Below are 21,954 nucleotides of genomic sequence, written 5' to 3' on the forward strand. Positions count from 1 at the left end.
AATGCTAGGAAATGGAGTGACACAGGCAGTCAGATGTGAGGTTACCAGACGGGATTAAGAGGGAGCTACTATTTGGGGGGTGGGTGAGGGGTGGGTGGGAAGTGTAATCTGCCCTGGTCTGTTTGTTCTGGGGGTTTCAAAAGGGGATTACAGGCAGGAAATCTGTTCCACAAGGGAGTAAGGTAATAGGAATATTGTATGCAAGTGGCACATCAATCAGAATAAATTAACAGTTGCAATAGTTAATGAAATATAGGAGGAAAAGCATTAAAATCTATAGATGGTTGCGCCTCAGATTAAAATGTATCTATTGTGGCTGTAGACAATAAAAACTAATTACATCATATTTTTTCTTAAATCAGAAAATATGTTATATACAAATATAATTATAAATATAATTTTATATAATTATTATGACATATATTGTATTTTATTTCTTTATAGTGCAAACAAAAATAGGTAAACTTATAGTAATTATATAAACTAATTACATTATATTTGCATGTCCAAACATTTTTCTTAAATCAGAAAATATGTTATATACAAATATAATTATAAATAAATATAATTATAATTATTATGACATATATTGTATTTTATTTATTTCTTTATAGTGCAAACAAAAATAGATAAACTTATAGTAATTATATAAACTTTTAGAAAATCAAGTGGAATCCACTTAATAAACTGCTTTTATGATCATGTCTGGAAATATGTATATCATTGTGATTATAGTTAGCAGTGGGTACAATTACTTTGCATCATAATGACACTTTGCTATTATTATTAATATTTTTGCGACAAGAGAATGGGCCAAATCTTTAACACCAGTGTAGTTATTTTAGCAACAAAAAAAATCAATAAACAAGCAAGGGTGATGAAATGCTCACTGAAATGCTACACAAGCCTAAATATACTATGATTTATCTACCTCAGAGTACCAGAGGAGAGTACCGTGCAGTACTGTAAATAGCTCAAAAGTAGAATTGGAGGTTTTATCAACATGCAAACAGTACAGTATTATATCAGTGATACACAGCTGTCTCATTCCTAAAGGTGTTTTTAGATAATTTACGTCATGTTTACCAGTATTTTGCCTTTCAATTTAACATCCAAATAGTTGCTTAATCCATCAAAAGTTAAGGATAAACATATACAAAAAAGCAGGTCGAATTCATGGAAGAAACACCATTTTCATTCTGATTTTTCCGCACAGAGATAGAACAGTGTCCTCTGTGTGTTATGTCACACTTAATCACATGTAATGCAATAAATACATTTAAAAAATGAAAAAAAGTGCACAAAATTAATCTGTTGATGTGGGAATTTTCTTCCATCTGCTTCTCACCCAGAAAATCAGCCCTGCCTGAGGCTCTTTACTGAATAAACAACCTACTCTGAGGATCCATCCCACTAAAACACACACACACACATAAATAAATGTGTCACAAAGGCAAAAAAAAAAAGCAGCATCTATTGTATGTGTTTATGTAGCTCAGCTTGCCTTGCAGGGTTGCTGCATGCATTCCTCTAGTGGACTCACTATGTATGACAAGGGAGGGGGGGGCGTTGGGGGTGCTAACCTGCTCAGCATCTGAGTCGTAGTCCTCATCATCAGCGCTCAGCGACATGGCCATGGCTTGTTTTTAATCACACACAAGTGTCCAGCACGCAGCGATCCGACATGGCTGCAGTCTCCTCCTCCTCTTAGTCCTGATAGCCTGCAGCCCTCCCTCCCTCTCTCCTTCCTTCCTTCCTTCCTTCCTTCTTCCTTCCCTCCTTCCCTGCCTGCCGTTAGCTCCCCAGTTCCACAATACCACAAGCAGATGTAGGCAACACATGACAAGCCTGCCTCATTAATACCAATGGACAAAAGAGAGGCGGTGCTTTGAGGGGGGGGCACAGCCAATGGAAGGCCGCCGTGCTTCCACATTTTCAGCAGGGAGGGTGTCTGCCTTCCTCCAATGAGGAGGATGAAGTGAGGATGGATTCACTGTGACAATGCAGAGCCAATAGAGACAGATGGCATCTCATTGCAAAAGGCAAACACAAGATAGCAGCAGGTGGAGATGAATTAGGACAGGGTTGTTCAACTGGCGGCCCGTGGGCCAAATCGGGCGCATAATAAATGGCTCAGGAACGACTATATCATCTTTTGCAACAGACTCCTAACAGTATGTCATCATAAAAAAATATTTGACAAGCGTTCTTGCAGCAGGTCCTTAAAAACAGAGTAAGTAGTTTTTGTTGTCGTTTTTTGCAGTAGATCCTTAAAAATAGTTTTATTGTCATTATATTGCTGTCATATTTTATTATTGATAATAAAATAAATAAATCAAAATGCTATTTTTTAACCTAATTATTACTTTAAAAATACCTATACTTCATAATCATAATAATCAATTAGCACATTTTTAAGAATGAACCATTGCAGATTTTTGAACCAATTAACCTTGATGAGCAAGAGATTATGTATATCATTACTCGACATAAGGCAAATATGTTATTATATATTAATTCCTCTACATCAACAATGCATAACACCTCATTCAACATATATTTAAAACATACCTTCATGATTTTCTTTGGCCAGACCACAACAGGAAGTCCAGTGATAGCTAATTTTGGGTCATCATCAGCATGCTCTTTTAAGACAACCTACAGATAAGCACAAAAAAAATTTGATTATATTGATTTGTCCTTTGTGTTTCTTCCTGCTTCTGTCAAACCTTCATGTCCTCCAGCAGGCCTTGCGGATTCTCCAGACCTTCTGGAACACATTTCTTATGTTCAGGGAGCGACTCCAGCTTCTCAACCAGCCTCCTGAGTCCATTTAGTTCAAATTCTGTCAGATGAGTCCATTTATTGTGCCACTCCGAGGCCGGGGATGCAGAGGGGGTTTTGGGGAAGACGGGATTGCAGCTGTCCTCAGAGTCAGCAGATAAGATGTATTTCAGGTGCTGGGTCTCCAAGCAGGGATCTTCCTCATCCCTGAGTTGCACCTCACACAAGTATTCATTCGTGTCCTGGCTTCTTGAGTCAGAGGAGGGGCTTCCTACATCCAGAAACACCGATCAAAACCTGCTCAGCTTCTTAGGTGAAGTGATGAATCTCACTCACCCATTAAGAAAGGCTCTTTGCAGATCTCCTGAGAAAGGTAGGTCCGTTTGGTCAGGCAGTACATGTATCTCTCCAGGACGTACCAACACATCTCATAGTAAAAAGGGAAGCGGAACTTGGAATGAACCTACAACAAGAACATTAAATCAACCTATATTTATGTTCTGTTTTTTAACCAGTGTATATTTTAGCATATAATAAACCTCCATAATAAACATAGGAATGAGTGCGACTTGGACTATATATTTATATTGACCATATTTGATCAAATAATGGTCTCCACTCCAACAGAAACCATGCTTCACGACAAATAAATACCGCACCTCAATTACTACACCTCAATTTACTAATATAGTGATGACACCAGCTACTACTGTATATGCATAACTATTTAGTATTATTCTAAACATTCTTTGTCATTTTGTCACTTCCAATTAACTCTTTCCATCCCATGCTCTACCTCAGACTGATTGATTGATAGATTGATTGATTGGCATCTTTCCAAAGATCAGCAGCCTTTACCTTCGTTCTGTTCTCTATCTCATGAATGGTAAGCTGCATTGGAATGTTGAAGCTGTGCAGAATGTTGCCTCCAAAGACCAGTGAGTCCTCGGGAGTGTAGACGGCATGGATCCACCCTTAATTGACAAGAATGTGAATTGACAAAGATAATAACTACACGAGAGGCTGCTAATCTATATGAGCGTGCAGCACACCAGATGGAATGAAGAAGGTGTATCCCTGCTTGAGCTCCACTCTCTGGCACCCGTCCGCTCTGTCTCCCAGGAAGACATCGCTCTGCTTGCCCGACAGCACCCAGTCCTCATACAGCGCCAGGTTGTTAAGTGTGGGAGGCACTAGCCAGAACACCTCGGGGGGGGACACAATTGACATGTTTATATACTATAGCATGTTATTAAGTCATTATTAATAACATATTCTTAGATTATGCACTACATACTTTTTGTCCCTTGAAGACGTGATACCAAACAGATGTCCCCCCAAAATCAATATGGAAGTCAGTATAGCAGCCCTTCACGCTCATCAAGCAATACCTAGTAGAAAAAAAACGATATTCAGAAAAGCTCACAGAGAGGTAAAATGAAAAGTGATGAATTATCCAAGGGTAATAAATTATTCAATAATCTATCCAAATGGGAATTAGGCAAGAGGAACTTTTATTTTATCTGAGTATCTCATGAGGACGCTGAAAAGAACATAACCGAGGGGACTGTTTGAACAGTGTTTAGTGGAGCGTCCCACTTGAGAGGACACTGTAGTGTGCACAGTTATTAGTAATTCCTAAAGAATCAACACCCTATTTAAAAAGGTGCACACAATTCCTTAAAAGCAATTAAATGTCCTCTAGTATACGATAATGACTTTTTAGTGTGGAAAATGTGTCACGAGAGCCTCATTCCAAAAATCCATCCATTTTCTATCCTCACTAGAGTCATGGTGGTATGCTGGAGCCTATCCCAGACAGGGAGAGAACATGCAAAACTCCACACAATGATGCCCAAACAGAGATTCAAACCCAATTCCTGACTGCGTTGCCAACATGCGACCCATTAATCCACCAGTCAGTCCGCTACACAGGCGGGAGCTGTCAGTTTTCATCATTGTGTTTGTTTTGATTCAGCAAGTAGGTTAACCTAGCATGATGTTTAGGAATGGGTACCAAAACACACATAAATGATACTCACCAGAATAAAAAAACTAAGTAGATTTTTTTAGTGTTAAACACTTGGGCTGCATGGCGATTGAGTTGTTAGCGCGCAGGGCTCACAGCTAGGAGACCCGAGTTCAATTCCACCCTTGGCCATCTCTGCGTGGAGTTTGCATGTTCTCCCTGAAATTCATTCATTCATTAATTTTCTACCGCTTTTCCTCACGAGGGTCGCGGGGGTTGCTGGAGCCTATTCTAGCTGTCTTCGGGCGAGAGGCGGGGTACACCCTGGACTGGTGGCCAGCCAATCACAGGGCACATATAGACAAACAACCATTCACACTCACATTCATACCTACGTATGGACAATTTGGAGTGGCTAAGTAACCTAGCATGTTTTTGGAATGTGGGAAGAAACCGGAGTACCCGGAGAAAACCCACGCATGCACGGGGAGAACATGCAAACTCCACACAGAGATGGCCGAGGGTGGAATTGAACCCTGGTCTCCTAGCTGTGAGGTCTGCGCGCTAACCACTCGACCGCCGTGCCACCCTATGAATGAAATTAATAAATGCTTCAAATCCCTTGTGGAACACTTCAAATTAATAAATGCAAGTAGTTAAGGCGCTGAAATCAGGCTGCGATATTGTTATTACCGCCTAATCCCGGACTCGGCTGTCATGATGTTGTTACAGTTAGTTTTTCACCTGCACAGACGGCGGTGAGCATCCAGCCAAAACGCTCAAAGGTTTGGTTGCACCTCACTTCAAAAGATGAAGACCCAGCCACCAGCAACTGCTTGAAGGTGATATTGTGCAAGTAGCTTAATTTGCAAAATTAATACACGCCTCTTGATTGTAGCATTAACTATCAAACACCATTGCGGGTTTGCAGCTGTCATTTGTGTATTGCGTTATCATTTTCTGCCCCAATTGTGAAAAATGCATGTACTTTAAGTACTGTAAAACCTTGCAATATTTATATTTATGTACATTCTCTATTGCTGAGTTTGCTGTAATATTTATGAATATGTTGTTGTTGTTTGTGTGGACAAACGCATTAAAGCAGCAGACGCACAAAAAACATGTTCTGTCTAAATACCAGCTACAAGGCTAAATTTCAATACTATCTGCTACATATTTAAAATGGTTGAAAAATACAATAACATAGGATCTCAGAAGTCATAAAAAGTATTCCACATTAGGCAGTAGTAGGACAAATGAACTGTACAACAAATGGAGGTAAAAGAGTCCAGCAGCAAGTGGTACTATAATGAAAAAAAGATCCCCCATGGGTGAGATTCGTTGCCTAGCAACAATCAGCCCTTACAGATGGTGGAGGGTACCACAAGTGCGCAGCCTCTCCACAGTCCTACCTTTGCACTTTAGGGTATTTCATCTCTGAGATCACATTGGTGGCTTCTGTTTGGCTCTTTTTCAGATAGGAAGGCCACATGTTGTCCACCCAGTCGACTTGATCCACCTGGAAGTGTTGAAAATGTCGCATCTGTGCTTTGTTTCACGTTATAACCTAAAGACGGTGTCTCGTCGTATTACCACAGTGGGTCTCTTGATGAGGTGCTCCAGTTTGGTGTGGCTGAACTCTAAGCTGATCACATTGAACAGTTTGTCCCGCTCCTCCTCCGGCGTCTCGTAGTAACGCACAAACTGGGACATGGTCATTTCGGAGCCTTTTTGAGTGCTCACGTCCATGACATCCACAGAGCGACGGCTGCCTGCAATACGAGTCAGAAGTCACCATTTCTGTTATCAGGACTAATGCCACCTAGCCTTTTTTTTTTAAACCTGATGCGGCCCAGCCTTGCCCAGACCCTAGCTCCAGTGGCCCCCAGGTAAATTTAGTTTGAGACCCCTGACATACAGTGTACTGCAGAGGAGAGATTATCAATTACCATTTTGTCCTCTAGATGGAGCAAGTACACTCTATTCATGCCTTTATCCACTTGTGTATTGAAATGCATGAAGAATATGATTACAGCGCTGGATTAGGCTCCTCAGGAGCCCCATGGTGTACTTTGTAACGTACCTTTGAATAAAAATATTGTTTATTTTTCTTACAATGAGCATTTGATGGCACTGCAGCAAACATGGGCTCCTTGGGGTCCAGTTTCCTAAACAAGTGGGTCATGCTCTGTTTTACAATGTCACAGTACATGTTGGAATTCGTGTTAACCGTCTAGGAACCGCAACGCCGGTATTGCCAGAAGCACTCGTGCATGCCCATATGCTCCTATGTAATGCCAGCTATTTACACAATAACAGCTGGGAGTTGACTCATTTTCTGTGGATACTAAGTCTACATTACTATACAAACTGTACACTGACTACTCTAATGTATAAGCAAGATTCATTTCTATAGTATTGTCCCTTGACAAGATTTGGGAGATACTGTATTTGAGTATGGTTAGCGCACAAACCCCACAGCTAGGAGACCAGGGTTCAAATCCACCCTCGGCCATCTCTGTGTGGAGTTTGCATGTTCTCCCCGTGCATGTGTGGGTTTTCTCCGGGTACTCCGGTTTCCTCCCACATTCCAAAAACATGCTAGGTTAATTGGCGACTCCAAATTGTCCATAGGTATGAATGTGAGTGTGAATGGTTGTTTGTCTATATGTGCCCTGTGATTGACTGGCGACCAGTCCAGGGTGTACCCCGCCTCTCGCCCAAAGACAGCTGGGATAGGCTCCAGCACCCCCCGCGACCCTCATGAGGAAAAGCTTTAGAAAATGAATGAATGAATGTATTTGAGTATGTATTACACATGACTTACCAACTAAGCCTTTAATTTCGGAGACTGTGAATTCCGGATCAGGCATTCTATAATAGTTCAAAAAACAGCCAAAGTCAGTCAAAATACTCCAATAACCATCAAAGATATTGAACGTCTTACCTGATCCCGAGTCCTTGCTTCTCTTTGAAGATAAGCGGCACCCTTAATGCCTCCCTTTGCACATATTCATATGTGAAGTCTGCAAAAAAACAAATGAAGAAGAGAGAGAGTAGTTTAATAGGAATGTCTAGAGAGAGTTTATATACCAAGCAGATACTGTGTATGTTTACCTTTACCCTCCATTACGCAGACAAAATCCGCACCATAGCGGTCGCTGGCCAGCTTCTCCTCCACGCTGAAACCCCTGATGTTGACTATTTCCTCCACATCAGACAAGTCCTCGTTCTCATCGTACATTCGCCGGCAGATGGAGCGCTTTTAAAAGGAGAAGAGTCACTTTAAATAATCATTGATTCATTGTGGCAGCATTAGATGTTGATACGACCTGTGAACCAACATTATTATGTGCTGTGTATACAATGTTTGTGTCCAATTAGACTGTTTGGTTGCATTTCTTATAAGCATGGCCAAAAACATTGGCATCTTTGGCGGTTCATTAGCCCTGTTCCCAGTAGGGCTTATACTGAAAGCTATTTTCGACTGTCTAAATCGGGGGTGTCCAAATTTTTTCCACCAAGAGCTGCATAATGAAATATAATATATATTTCATATTTTGTAAAAAGGTGTAAAGAAATGTTATATCCTGTACAGTATATCTCTTAAGACAAACTTTGTCTTGTTATTAGTTAGATTTAACTTTACATTGAGCCTTCTATTCTAATTTTATTTGCACTATGTGCCGCGGCCCAATAAATATGAGCCACAAGCCAACAATCGCCCCCGACCTACACTTTGGACACCCCTGGTCTAAATGAAGAATGAAGACTGTTTGTGCATTTGTTTGCAACTGTTGAGCATCCATGCACTGACTGCTTATTAAAGTGAGTTATTGATTTGCATATCGTATTAACAAGTAGTCATGTGCTTTATTTCCTCAAAGCATGCAACGCGTCAGCGTTCTGCGCTTCTCCTACTACTACGATGGTGCAAAGCGTTAGCTCAGCTAATTAGCTCCAAGCCAAGCCCCTCTGTTCGAGCGAACCATGTTGAGGTACCTACCAGCCTGCGCCCGGACTCGGCACACCTTCCCCCGGGTTGAGCCATCGCCTGGTGGAAGGGGAGTAATGTCGTCCACTGATTCAGCCTCAAAGAAGCATCCCCACGCATAGCACGTAGCACGCTGCACAAGTCCAAAACAAGGGAACCATGTTGTTGTGTGTTACGTCACCGCCAGGAACCAAAACATTGTAGAACAGCTTTTCTCTCCCCGCCCCCATTAAAAAAAACCGTAGCTATGTTTGTTGTAATATTAATTAAGACGCCGTTTCACCCCAAATAACGTATTATTATTATTATTATTGAAACACGGGTTCAAATCAAGACAATTACACCATCGAGAGATTCGATGTATGAATTTTAGAGTAAACTACAATTTTAATTTAGCACATTAACATAGTCATAGCTAGTTGTGGTAATTTAATTTGTGGCTAACTGGTAAAAACATTTGCTAAATTATATATACTGTACACATTTTTTTTTATTTACTCACATGTATTCTGTTCTTACAATTGCTCGGTTGATTCATTTTCTTTCCTGATTTCCGTAAACTAGTTGTTTCAATAAAGTTATATAAAAAAATAAACCGGATGTTGTGCCTGCTGTACCCTGTGACGCGCGCAAATGCTTCTGGGTAATGAAAGGTGCAGGCGCTACAGTGCCCATGAAAATCATAGTAGTTTGTAGTTTGAGCCGCTAGCAATAGCAGTAGAACGTTATAGTTTAGAATTACATATTGTATATACTTAGTTGTTAGCATGCTTATCGTTCGTTACTCTCGTGTTTTGGAATAGCAAGCTAACGCGGACGACTTGTGCTGTTTAAATTAGCAACATGAGCCTCAATGAGCATTCATTGCAAGCGCTGTCCTGGAGGAAGCTCTATTTGAGCCGAGCTAAACTCAAGGCTTCCAGCCGAACCTCTGCTTTGCTCTCCGGATTCGCAATGGTAACGTATTTAAATATTTTCCCAACTTAAGTGTTTCAGTGAAAATTATAAAAGTATAAACAATGTATTATTCTGCAATACAGTACTCTCTTTTCCTGTCTTGATGTGCTTCTTCAATAACTTTAACGCTATTCAAATGTTATAAATCACACCCACATGAATAAGTCAGTAATTAAAGTCTAAAGCTCCACAGCTAACTAGCTATTAACCATGCACTGCAACTAGGATAAACAGAATTGCTAGGATTCTTTTTCCTGCTCATGTTACTGTACATGCCTCCATGGCCACTTGTTGCTAGGCAGACTTCAGATTGCTAGATCAGTTATGCTCCTCAAAACAACCAATTATACCCAATTAACTGTTTGAATTGCAGATCTAATAGAATCATAAGTGATGAAGCATGACTTTAGAGGCATATTTTTGCCCAAATTTTACTATGATTTGTTTGACAGCACCCTCTGCTGGATGTAGTGGGGCATCGCTAGCTCACTCATGATCATGCTGTCATTTGCTGGCTTTGAAGGTAGCAATGGTGGAAGTGCAGCTGGACAACAACTACCCGTACCCGCCCGCCCTTCTCATCGCCTTCAGCGCCTGCACCACCGTTCTAGTAGCCGTGCATCTGTTCGCCCTCATGGTCAGCACCTGCATCCTGCCCAACATCGAGGCCGTCAGCAACGTCCACAACCTCAACTCGGTCAACGAGTCCCCGCACGAGCGCATGCATCGGCACATAGAACTGGCGTGGGGCTTCTCCACGGTCATCGGTACGTTGCTATTCCTGGCTGAGGTGGTTCTTCTCTGTTGGGTCAAGTTCTTGCCTATCAAGCCCAGCAAGTCCAGCAACAACAGCATTTCCGCCGGCGTGGCCGCCGCCATCACCTCCACGTCCATCATGGTGCCTTTCGGCTTGGTGTTCATCATGTTTGCCGTGCATTTCTACCGCTCTTTAGTCAGCCACAAGACGGACAGACAGTTCCAGGAGCTGGAAGAGCTATCCAACCTCACTAGGCTGCAGAACGAGCTGGACAATAGAGGTGACTCCATTTTGCGTTCTCCGAGCTCACATTTCCCATAGACCACTGCTATTTTCTATTTTTTAATTTTTGGTTTTCTGGGACCTCACTTCTCTATGGTAATACAGTGTATATATATACATATATACATATGTATATACATACTGTATGTATACAGATTTTATTTTAGAGATGTTTGCTCCACATCAATAATGGTATAATTGCATGAAACTTGAAACCACAAAGTCTTAACTGTGAATGTTGTTTATCCATGCACTTGAACTTTGACCCCCGTGTCTTGCCTGCTGCATTTATTTACCTGTTGTTTTTGTTTCCCTGTATTGTGGTCCACAAGTAATTCAACTTTTATTTATGCTGCACACAAGTAATCCAGCATCGAAAGTACATTTAATGACATTTATACAGTTAAGTCATGTTTTGTTGCTTTACATGTGACGTTTGCTTAGTTTTATCATTGATCTGAGTTTTTTACTGTATATTTTTGCAGAACGCATTGACTGGAGATGAAAACTGCGTTTTTATTCATAACATATCCAAGTCATGAGGCATGCAGTGAGACTTTATAATATGTATAAAGCCAAAAGCAAGCTGTCTGCATATATTGATGTATAACAGTATAACTTATACTGTTGTGCGACCAATTAAATGTCTTAAACCCCCTGAAAAATAAAGTTTCCTGCCTCTTTTTTGAGTGTACTGACATTAAACTTTCATATCAAGGCGGGGGCCTCAAATTATTGTCATGCGGGCCACATTTGGCCCGCAGGCCACGTGTTTGAGACCCCTGCTTTACATGGAGGATCAAGGTGTGCGGACTGTGCTTCTTGTAAAACCGTCTCCATATCTTTTAGTTTTACCTAAGGACAACAGAATGTAAATTCATCATATCACATTGGAAAATCTTATTTATCATTATGATTATTTATATATTGAGATATTGTTGTACCTCTGGGATGGAGCACTTGGTGGGACTTGTTGAGTCATCTCTCCCAAAATTCGACAAAGTTCCACATTTAGCTTCACCTTTGACCCAGAGGCCTTCATAAAGCTGACATTTGTCGTGATAGTAGAACTTCCCATGTCCGCTTTTTCTGCCTTCTTGCCAGGAGCCATCATACCAGTTTCCATTTGCTAGTTTGTGTAGACCGAGAAGATAAACATTTTATCCATTCAATCACACTTTATAGGTCCTGTATTACACAATTTTATACATCACAGTGTATCGCAACTTTAAAACTGACTTTTCTCATGTTTGATGCCTCTAAACACGCTTGACGGACACATATTACGAAGACAACATCATTAAAATGTCACTTTTGGAAAACTTTTAGAAGAAGAAAAACAACATTACCATATTGAATGACACCCAGGCCGTGCTCTTTATCCTTCATCCACTCTCCTTCGTAGACGTCTCCACAGTTAAAGAGCATTCTCCCCCAACCACAGCGTTGGTCCCTGCTCCACTCGCCTTCATACACAGCAGAGTCATGATAAAAGTATGTACCATGCCCCTAAAAAATAATAGCATATACTATACTGAAGATGACTTGATGCACTGAACAGTAAATGTGTTTTTTTTATTGTTTGTTACATACTTGCTTCATCCCATTTCTCCATTCACCACAGTACTTTTTTGCATACACCTTTGTGTTGCTCACAAGTACACTATAAATGCCATATCCGTCACGCTTTCCACACTTCCACTCTCCATTATAAATGGTGCCGGACTTCTTCCACACCTGAATGCCCCTTCCTTGAATATAACCAACAATAAATAGCATCAAATTCATCTTAATTGACATTTTAAGCAATGGAGGCAACACTCACCATGCTTGTTGTTGTTCAGCCACTCTCCAGTGTATTCATCTCCATTGACAGAGTACACAGTCACACGCGGACCACATTTTAGGGATTTATTCTCCAGCAGGGTAGAACGTGGAATAGCATTTGGAGGTGTTTTGATGAATGGCATAGTCGGAAGATGGAAGTAAAAAAGCTTCATGAGCTAAGAATTAGGATTAAAAAATGTTATGTTGTAAGAAGATAACAATCCTGTGAGAATAAAATGCAAACAGATGCACGGCAAATCCTATATTTACTTTTTTTTTTTTAGTTTACATGTGAAATGTGGACATCTATGACATCACTATAGTGGTTACTGATAAATCAAAACAATTCTTACCTTTACGCTCTATCTTTTTCAGGTAAAATCTCTGCAAGTGTAGGACTCAGGAGAACCAAGCATTCTTTGTATCCTAGCAACAGGCTAGCAGTACCAGGAAGGCTGTTTAACCCTTAAGAGGTTCTTTAAAAAACTCACAAATTTTACCAGAATAAAAAAACAAAAAATGCTGGAAAATACCATATATTAATATTTCTTTCAACTTTTCCACAGTTGTTTTTTTAATTAATTAACATTAACTATATTTTTGAGGTTTTAAACTCTTTAAAAACCAGTAATGGCCACAGTTTTTTTACACAATACAATTATTAAAATTACATATACACCATTCCAAACATCAATAGAGACACATACTTAAAAGTGGCATTAAAAACTTTGTTGCAGGCTTAAATTGAAAGCCAATAGTCCAAATTGAAATTTCAACATAAAGAATTACATTAGATTATGTTAAAATATAGGATAAAAATGTATTTTTAATGGTTTTCAAACTCCTTAAATTGCATCTATTCGACTTTAAAATAAACACAATGAGTCAAAATGTTCCCATGATCTTTTAAGGGCTGATATGATGTGTTGGGGGGGGGGTGTCAGTGCATACTGTACATGCTATCTCCAGGTGATTTTGAAGTTATTACTGCGACACTTGTATGGCTGTAGTTTTATGAGTTGAGGTTGTGCGCACGCGCAGTGCAGCCCAATTAAAGAGCGCTTGAGTGGACCGTCATCCTGTGCGAGCTTTCGCAGGACCCTCCGTCCTTCCTCACTTGCACCGTCTGAACTGCACTACAATGTCCGTAGCCAAGTTCAAGGCGGAGTGGGAAGAACTCGATGAGGAATATCAGCAATTGCAAGTAAGAACAATAATGTGAAATGATTATTTCGGCGGGTTTTAAAGTCGCTTCGTCGTCGCGGTGGATGACACTGACAGAGGAATCACCGTAGCCTCCTGCTTACTCGGCATTCATTCTTATTATCACAGTCAACCTATGCGCAATAATTAGCAACTTTTAGGGAAGTTTTAAGCAAAATCATATCGGAAATTTGCTTCATATATATCACCGGTTGTATGTGCACTTCACGATATGTTTGCGTGCCTGACGTTAGCGGCAGGTTCCCCGTACAGCTAGTGTGTTTTGCTGTTGCACCGGCTAACAACACCGTGCAACATTTCGTTAATTCCATCACAGTATTCATTGTTCTATGAATGTCAAATGTTAGAATAATTTTGTCGCCACTGTTTCCCCCCTCCAAAGTAGTCAATGATCTTTGAATGCATCTTAGCTAGCTGACGTTAGCTAGCGAGTTGAAAACACTTTCTACGCTAACCACACAAAAACAATGCTAATCGTTTTTAAAGGTGGCTTTGTTGCATTGTGGCACCCTTGTTCCTATTGCTCGTATTAAATGTGACAATACGGTCAACATTTTAAATCTAGAGCTGACCCGTTGGGAAATGTGATGGCTTAACTGTCTAGGGATAGCTCATTTATAGGGAGCCACAGTATTAGTTACGCCTGGAAGAACTATCTAATGTACATGTGCTTTTTATTTAAAAAAATAAAAACAAAAGGACACTATCGCATTTGAATCGAATTAAGACAAAGGGAATTGATTCAGTTGTCTTATTTTCTTCTTCCTGTAATATAAGTGCAAATATTGTTGACGTGACTGATGCGTTTACATCTATAGGAAACTCACAAACTGTACAGGCAGAAACTTGAAGAGCTGACTAATCTTCAGACGACATGCAGCAACGCCATCAGCAAACAGAGGAAATGTCTAAAAGACCTTCGTGGTAGCTTGAACAGGTATGGTTTTGTGTTCTCGTCATTCATATTTGGATAGCTGCAAAACATGCATGGAAGCTGATGGACTTGTTCTTCTTTCAAAGGTGCGCACAAGTCTGCGATGAAAACCAGATGCACGTCGTAACGGACATCCAGACTCAAATCAAAGAGAAAGAGAATGTCTTCTTCGACATGGAAGCGTATTTACCAAAGAAGAATGGGTCAGTACCTTTTCACTTGGGTCTCGGACACAACTGTCAACCAATCATGCTGCAGTCCAGCTTCACCTTAAACATCCACAACACATTAGAACCTGATGCATCAGTTCACACAGGGTATTGAAACCGGATTAGTCCTAATTGTATGTGATTTAGCGTGTTTTTCTCATTTATGAATATAGGATCATTTGGATTATGTTGTACTATGTTTTTTAAATTTTTTATTATTTTTAGTATTCAAATTGAAAAGTTGGGACCAATGATATGTAATTATAGTCTTTTGCAGAATACCTATATGAATATATAGTATATATTTTACATTTAGACCCTTTTTGAACCTTTAGTACATTATAATTTGTAATTAATTCTTTATATGATATAATTTTTTATACCTCACCATTGTAAAAATAAATTAATTAGTAAATTTTTTGACAGAAAATAATACATTGTAAATCGTATTGTTTTTTTTAGATGTTTCTTTAATGTAATAAATTTAATACATTATTGGGGATTATTTTTCAGATTTTTTCTGATGTTTTTCTATATAATTTTTCTCTTCATTTAGACAACAAATGGGTCCAATATAAATTATGTATTTTTTAATATAATTTAATATATTTAGATTTTTTTGTGCCTGTAATAACTGAGTTAAAAGTGTGCATTCTTAGTAGAATTAAGTGAGAACATACTCTGACCATCATTAAAAAATTCCGACAGGAAGTTACACATGCAAAAAGAAAGTGTTATTCTATCTTCCAGGCTGTACCTGAACCTAGTACTGGGCAACGTGAACGTGACGCTTCTCAGCAATCAGGCCAAGTATGGACTTCCTTCATCTCCTTGTCTTGCTGTCCTCATCATCCATATCATCTTCTTGTCATTTATTATCATCCACGTAGGTTTGCCTACAAGGACGAGTACGAGAAGTTCAAGCTGTACATGACCATCATCCTCATGTTTGGCGCCATCACTTGCCTCTTCTTCCTCAACTGTCGGTGAGGCGACATCACTACCGCCTCCGTTATCTCAGATGTGTATGACGTTCTTATTCGTATTGGTGTTTTAGGGTGACGGATGAAATCTTCAACTTCTTGCTGGTTTGGTATTATTGCACATTAACCATAAGGGAAAGCATCCTCATGACCAATGGCTCCAGGTGAGTAGAATGTCATACATGGGATCCTTATATAGTAAGCCACATGTAACTTGTCCTGTGTTTTGATTCAGGATTAAAGGGTGGTGGGTCTCCCACCATTACGTGTCCACCTTCCTGTCCGGTGTGATGCTCACTTGGTGAGTGTGTTATCAATACAGTGGAACTGCAAAATGACAGTATTATGACACCTCGGTATACCTTACTACCGCTGAGAACATTCAGGGAGACTCTCCCATGCCATTATAATAATAAAAATGTATTTACTTTTTCTATAAAATATATTGTGCCCATCCCTTATTTCCTGTGGGGAAAATAAATCCAAATGTGTGTCCTGCGGTATTATGAACCAATTTCAAGTTTTAAGCTGTCTTTTATGCTCCTTGCAGGCCAGAGGGACCCATGTATCAGATGTTTAGAAGTCAGTTCCTTGCCTTCTCCATCTATCAGAGTAAGTCCCGACTTGGTTTTTGTTGTTATAACCTCTCAAGGGAAAATACTATCCAAATTAAACTTGAATATGCCGTACTTTAGAGTAGCGATATACATCACCAGAGAGCCATTGTGTGTCTAAATAGCTGACAACACAAGATAGCGCACCTCACTTTACACCTGTAGTTGGTGTCAGCACCATTGCTTGTTGCCAGGTAGGAATTAACTCGTAGAGACACAATTATGTTGGTACTCACTTTGTGCTGGAACTCATGTTGCCAGGTATTATAACAAGCTGTAACTGACTACTCTAAAGTAGATGCAGGTTTACTGTATTCTGTTCTAAAATGGCGATACTGTACTTCAATCAGCTGTGTGACAAGTTAACACAGCAAGCGGGGGTTAGAGCACGCCATGTCCTCCATCACCCGAGGCAACAATTTGCTTACATAACGGCAAAATTTTGCCTTGAAAATCAAGCATGCCGGCACACAAACTGCCTTGCTCATATCTCATGCATGGAGGCGTACATCACAGAGTGTCGTTTAAGTGGGGGGGATGTTCAGATGTGGACTTTCTAATGTCTCCAGGTTTTGTCCAGTTCCTCCAGTACTACTATCAAAGCGGCTGCCTGTACAGGCTGCGGGCTTTAGGGGAGAGAAATCAGCTGGACCTCACAGTGGGTGAGTGGTCCAAGTAGAGGGGGATAAAAAGGGGGGTAAAAGGTTCCAGACACGACATCAACGCCACTCATGATTCCTTGCAGAGGGATTCCAGTCCTGGATGTGGAGAGGCCTTACGTTTCTTTTGCCATTTCTCTTTTTCGGCCATGTAAGTGAGCACGATGTCTACTTGTGGGATGTAAACCACCAACCTCATTCAAAGAGACACCTCCTTCTCTTTCAGTTTTGGCAGCTGTATAATTCTGTGACCCTGTTTCGCTTGGCGGGACATGAGGACTGCAAGGAGTGGCAGGTAGGTATCCATTTACATCCAATGCTTGTCAAAGATCCTTTATACAGTATCACAAAAGATCTCTGCTGTTTTGAAGGTCCTATTGCAAAAAATACTAGGTCAAGCGCTTTTATATGACAGGAGTGCGATGCTATCGCTACTTACTGTAACTGTACTTTACTGTACTGCAAAAAAAAAACAGTAGCAGCGCATGGCTGCTTTTTAAGGACCTGCTGCAAAAACACTAATCAAAGGTTCTATAAATGACAGGAGGACTTACATTTTCAGTACCTACTGCATAATTCCTAGTCAAAGATCCACTATAGTCTAGGTTCTCAAAGTGGAGTCCAACAATTGTCATTGGGGGGTACGTGAATGACAATGAAAAACAATTACAAGTGCAGGGATGCTGGAGACTATCCCAGTGGACTTTAGGCGAGAGGCGGGGTACACCCCGGACCGGTCGCCAGCCAATCACAGGGCATATATAGACAAACGACCATTCACACTCACATTCATACCTATGGACAATTTGGAGTCACCAATTAACCTAGCATAGCGCGCAGGCCACACAGCTAGGAGACCCGAGTTCAATTCCACACTCGGCCATCTCTGTGTGGAGTTTGCATGTTCTCCCCCGTGCATGTGTGGGTTTTCTCCGGATACTCTGTTTCCTTCCCACATTCCAAAAACATGCTAGGTTAATTAGCGACTCCAAATTGTCCATAGGTATGAATGTGAGTGTGAATGGTTGTTTGTCTTTATGTGCCCTGTGATTGGCTGGCCACCAGTCTAAGGTGTACCCCGCCTCTCGCATGTAGGAAATTAATGAATGAATGAATTAGCCTAGCATGTTTTTTGGAATGTGTGAGGAAACCCACGCATGCACCGGGAGAACATGCAAACTCCATACAGACATACAGAATGACTTACTAGTTATTAGTCATGCCTAATATTTCAATGTAACCATCCCATAATTTTTCTACGATGCGTATCCTCACTAGAGTCGCGGGTATGCTGGAGCCTATACCAGTTGTCTTCGGGCGAGAGGCGGTGTACAACCTGGACTGGTTGATATTTCGATATTTTTTTTGTTAATGATAAAAATGTTTTGTAAATTTGGCATTGCCACTGGCGAAGTTTTGGAACCACAGCTCTACATGACACAAATGCTTTGCTGTTCTTATCTTGGCAGGTATTTATGCTGGCACTGACCTTTCTCGTCCTGTTCCTCGGTAACTTTCTCACTACATTAAAGGTGGTCCACCAAAAAGTGCAGAAGAACCAGGAAAATGTGACAAAAAGTGACTGAGAATCTCGATCAGATTTTTCTTTGGTTTTTGGAGGACAAGGACCAATCTTGCACATCCATCTGACTGTGGAGAAAGTGCAGTTCTCTTCTCTCAGGTGTTGGTAGCAGCATCCGGCCGACTGTGCGATGGGTTTTTGTCCATGCTGTTGCTGTCGTCCCTCACTGATGTCCACTTTGCTGCTGGATCCTATATGAAAACAAAATGGACAGACTTTCAGTGCATCGATGTGTTGTTAGGATCATATGCAACGAAAGAGGGTGTCAGTCAACTGTACATCAGCAGATCTTTTGCCTTTGACCATCTGAAAGTCTTGCAGCTTCATACTTCTGTGAAGTAGTTCCCCCCCGTGTCATGTGTCTGTTTCACAAGTGTCTAGGTCGGACTCCTTTTTAGAAGTAATGAGAATAAGTATAGAATGCTGCACTCTGTAGCCTTCCAAGAACACGCACAGGGCTCACGCAGGGACCGTCCTCAAATGTCCACCTTTGTGTTGTTCACCATCAGTAAGATGCACATGTAGTTTTATCATGGTAAGGGATGAGCATCATGTCTAGTTGTGTGTTTTATAGTCCTAAAAGGCAGAAACACTTGAATTTGTTGAAAGGGATGTGTCCTATATTATGTCATGTTGCACACATGTTTTAGGGTTAAAATGCTACTTGTTGGCATCAGTACTGTACTTCAACACTGTCATGTAGAATGAGGGAAGGGGGGAAATGGGACGATTCCAAGCCACAAATTAAATATTTGTATTAACTTAAGAGGAAAATGTTTGATTTTTGAAATTGAACTGTCATGTTTATGAGGGAATGCAAATATTTATGATTTTTTTAAAAAAATACAAATTAGATACTAAATGCAACAGAATTCCCAATGGCTGTAAATAGAATTGTAATTGCCGCCTCTGCACGGCATAGATCTAATTCACTTTTTTAACACTAGTGGGCGCTGTTGTCCAAGATTATTACTACAGTACTGCACTCGTTTGGCTGGAAAAATACAGGAAATGGCACACACAGTTAAACCAAAAAAATATTTTGAGCCAGTGAATTTGTAGTTGTTGAATTATATTCTACCTTTAAAAAGTCTATTTTCATTATTTTTGATGAAAGAAATCTGCCATTTCTCAATACAGGCATAAACATGTATGATTAATTGTACTTCTTTTCCCCTCAAGATTGTGTGATAAATTAAGGGATATTTATCATGTCTTAAATTCAAATAGAAAATATTCATTACTGTATTAGGGATAACTTTTTTTTCCTCTCAAATGACTTTAAAAAAGTATTTGGCTACTTTACAAACTAAAAAAATAGCCACTCACAAAATAAAAAAATAATATTTGGCCTTGTTTGTATCATATAAAGTTGTTTTTAACAAGTAAAATCTCTTAATAAATCTTTAATAAAAAAATACAAAAGGCAATGAAAGAAAAATGACTAAATATTTTATGTTTTTTCCCAAAGTGCATATGAAAACCCTTCATGTATCTTGAGTCAACAGGAGATGTGCTGCCACTTTGACTGACAGGCAGCGACGTCCTCTTATCGTCATAAAATGACACATTTCCTCTTCCTCTTATAGTTCATGTGTTTGCGCTGGAACGCCAAAGCCTTTTTGGCAGCCTCCCTGAAGACGTCTTCCACGTTCTCCTGATACTTGGCCGAGCACTCGAGGTAGAGCTCGGCTTTCATCCCCTGCTGGGTGGCCAGTCCCTGCATCCCAAAGACGCCGTGATGAGATTAATCAAGGAGAGGTGGAGATAAGCTTGTTGGAGTGAAAGCAGCTTGAATGTCTTAGTGGGTCAGCCTGCTTCTTCCTCCGCTTCCTGCATATCAAAATAATGATAGCTTACCTGTGTGTAAGTGATGGGAGATTGATTGATGGCCTTCAGCCTCCTGATGGACTCTTTATCCTTCCTGAGGTCAGTCTTGCAGCCGATTAGGATGACTGGAATGTTGGGACAGAAATGCTTCACCTCTGGGTTCCACTGGGTTAAAAAAAAAAAACACACAGAATCTTAACGGATTGAGCACTGGAATAAAGTCATAATCGTTGTCTATTGTATTCTACCACATTATTGACATTTAGGACAAATTAGAGGGTTAAATAGCTTTAACATTTTTGGCTGTCTGACACCAATTGAAATGTAAAGTAAAAAATGAATGAAGTTTAATTGTGCAAATTGAACTTGGGACAGGTCTTTGATATTTCAGCTATCATACAAGTGTAAAAGTAAGTTCATATCGAGAAATACACCTGGTCTTAACTTTAACAACCCATGACAAGGCAAACTGCGGCACAAATACGCAGTACGTGCACTCATAGGGTAATCACCTATAGATCGTAAAAACACTTAAGCATTTATGGACAATGAGTACTTTGGCGGCGGTCTATTCTGGTGAATATATATCTATTGAAATGACAGTTTTGTGGGACTTGAGAGGCCGTTTTTAATTGCTGTTTTTGCGCTAGGTCTTTGAGAACAAAGCACTCCTGTCATATAAAAGAGCTTTGACTAGCATAAACATACTGTTTTAATTTATGACTATATAAGCCATTTGCTTGGATAAAAAGGTGTTTGAGGATGTGACAGGAGTGATGGGCGCTGTGTCCCTGGTCTTTAGCTCCCTGAAAATCTGACACCTCCTCCAGAACATTTTAATAGAATAGTCCTGGTACAGAATGTACCTTGATAAACATAATATGGATATATGGAGATAATATCTCTCAACAACATAAAATGACATTTCTCACGCTAAGCAGGTCTGAAAGAAGGAAGTGATGACCAATATTGTTCTCGCTGCACGAGGTCAAAGTCCACGCAAAAAGCAAAGAACCATGAGTTAATCATAACTGAAAGAACGTGAGGCGCTACTTCTTGGTAGAGGCATGCCTAAGAGAGCACGTTTTGCGATTGCTATCTATTTTGTACCTTTATGGTGACATTGTCAAAACTGGTAGGGTTGGTCACGTCGAAGCAGACCAAAATCAGATGGGCTTCCTGGTAGGAGAGTGGCCGCAGCCTGTCGTAATCCTCCTGTCCTGAAAGACAAACAGGAGATCTGATTAAAAAGTATGCGTGGATTGTAAACAACAGTGGATAGATTGGAGAGCAACAAATGGGCGATACAATGTGTTGTATGTGTTTCTAAGTCAGGGCATATTCACATA

At 40.3% G+C, this 21,954-nt stretch overlaps 5 protein-coding genes across 7 annotated transcripts in view; 2 read left to right on the forward strand and 3 right to left on the reverse strand.

The window, feature by feature from the left end:
• Positions 1-8,925, reverse strand: part of kdm2bb (lysine (K)-specific demethylase 2Bb) — a 19,753-nt gene extending 10,828 nt beyond the window's left edge. For both annotated transcript variants that reach the window (XM_058052023.2, XM_058052013.2), the window contains exons 1-12: positions 8,760-8,925; positions 7,871-8,015; positions 7,701-7,779; positions 7,581-7,627; positions 6,347-6,525; positions 6,166-6,272; positions 4,082-4,175; positions 3,837-3,990; positions 3,643-3,758; positions 3,121-3,247; positions 2,730-3,055; positions 2,572-2,658 (exon numbers count right to left, since the gene is read on the reverse strand). In XM_058052023.2, the coding sequence (XP_057908006.2) occupies positions 2,572-2,658; positions 2,730-3,055; positions 3,121-3,247; positions 3,643-3,758; positions 3,837-3,990; positions 4,082-4,175; positions 6,166-6,272; positions 6,347-6,525; positions 7,581-7,627; positions 7,701-7,779; positions 7,871-8,015; positions 8,760-8,867 (1,569 nt within the window). In that variant the 5' untranslated portion in view covers positions 8,868-8,925. The remainder of the gene's footprint in view (positions 1-2,571; positions 2,659-2,729; positions 3,056-3,120; positions 3,248-3,642; positions 3,759-3,836; positions 3,991-4,081; positions 4,176-6,165; positions 6,273-6,346; positions 6,526-7,580; positions 7,628-7,700; positions 7,780-7,870; positions 8,016-8,759) is intronic.
• A 460-nt stretch (positions 8,926-9,385) lies between these two features.
• orai1b (ORAI calcium release-activated calcium modulator 1b) lies at positions 9,386-11,415 on the forward strand. The gene is made up of 2 exons (XM_058063900.2): positions 9,386-9,704; positions 10,228-11,415. The coding sequence occupies exons 1-2, from the start codon at positions 9,591-9,593 to the stop codon at positions 10,780-10,782; spliced, it is 669 nt and encodes a 222-aa protein (XP_057919883.1). The 5' UTR covers positions 9,386-9,590; the 3' UTR covers positions 10,783-11,415.
• morn3 (MORN repeat containing 3) lies at positions 11,308-12,984 on the reverse strand. Its single transcript, XM_058064290.2, has 5 exons — positions 12,569-12,984; positions 12,337-12,494; positions 12,093-12,252; positions 11,688-11,872; positions 11,308-11,598 (listed from the first exon to the last, which is right to left on the reverse strand). The coding sequence occupies exons 1-5, from the start codon at positions 12,741-12,743 to the stop codon at positions 11,482-11,484; spliced, it is 795 nt and encodes a 264-aa protein (XP_057920273.2). The 5' UTR covers positions 12,744-12,984; the 3' UTR covers positions 11,308-11,481.
• Positions 12,985-13,611: 627 nt separating this feature from the next.
• On the forward strand, positions 13,612-20,105 carry tmem120b (transmembrane protein 120B). The gene is made up of 12 exons (XM_058064807.2): positions 13,612-13,774; positions 14,613-14,731; positions 14,815-14,931; positions 15,688-15,747; positions 15,828-15,923; positions 15,995-16,084; positions 16,156-16,221; positions 16,471-16,532; positions 17,104-17,196; positions 17,280-17,344; positions 17,420-17,488; positions 18,663-20,105. The coding sequence occupies exons 1-12, from the start codon at positions 13,712-13,714 to the stop codon at positions 18,777-18,779; spliced, it is 1,017 nt and encodes a 338-aa protein (XP_057920790.2). The 5' UTR covers positions 13,612-13,711; the 3' UTR covers positions 18,780-20,105.
• Positions 18,546-21,954, reverse strand: part of rhof (ras homolog family member F) — a 5,702-nt gene continuing 2,293 nt past the window's right edge. The window contains exons 3-5 of one of the 2 annotated variants that reach the window (XM_058064816.2): positions 21,716-21,825; positions 20,636-20,770; positions 18,546-18,966 (exon numbers count right to left, since the gene is read on the reverse strand). In XM_058064816.2, coding sequence (XP_057920799.1) covers positions 18,871-18,966; positions 20,636-20,770; positions 21,716-21,825 — 341 coding nt within the window. In that variant the 3' untranslated portion in view covers positions 18,546-18,870. Of the gene's footprint in view, positions 18,967-20,205; positions 20,496-20,635; positions 20,771-21,715; positions 21,826-21,954 lie in introns of those variants that run through there. The other variant, XM_078794132.1, reaches the window with a different exon arrangement.

This window comes from Doryrhamphus excisus, linkage group LG10 (assembly GCF_037039965.1).
Source record: "Doryrhamphus excisus strain RoL-2023G ecotype Guam linkage group LG10, RoL_Dexc_Guam_v1.1, whole genome shotgun sequence".
Lineage (NCBI taxonomy): Eukaryota > Metazoa > Chordata > Actinopteri > Syngnathiformes > Syngnathidae > Doryrhamphus > Doryrhamphus excisus.

Bases quoted from the DNA above. Each gene is read 5' to 3' on its own strand.
- orai1b (XM_058063900.2), top strand. From the start codon at position 9,591: ATGAGCCTCAATGAGCATTCATTGCAAGCGCTGTCCTGGAGGAAGCTC. The intron at 9,705-10,227 runs GTAACGTATTTA...CTGGCTTTGAAG, and splicing joins TGCTCTCCGGATTCGCAATG to GTAGCAATGGTGGAAGTGCA.
- morn3 (XM_058064290.2), bottom strand. From the start codon at position 12,743: ATGAAGCTTTTTTACTTCCATCTTCCGACTATGCCATTCATCAAAACA. The intron at 12,495-12,568 runs GTGAGTGTTGCC...GTTATATTCAAG, and splicing joins GCTGAACAACAACAAGCATG to GAAGGGGCATTCAGGTGTGG. The intron at 11,873-12,092 runs GTAATGTTGTTT...TACACAAACTAG, and splicing joins CCTGGGTGTCATTCAATATG to CAAATGGAAACTGGTATGAT.
- tmem120b (XM_058064807.2), top strand. From the start codon at position 13,712: ATGTCCGTAGCCAAGTTCAAGGCGGAGTGGGAAGAACTCGATGAGGAA. The intron at 14,732-14,814 runs GTATGGTTTTGT...CTTCTTTCAAAG, and splicing joins CTTCGTGGTAGCTTGAACAG to GTGCGCACAAGTCTGCGATG. The intron at 15,748-15,827 runs GTATGGACTTCC...TCATCCACGTAG, and splicing joins CTTCTCAGCAATCAGGCCAA to GTTTGCCTACAAGGACGAGT.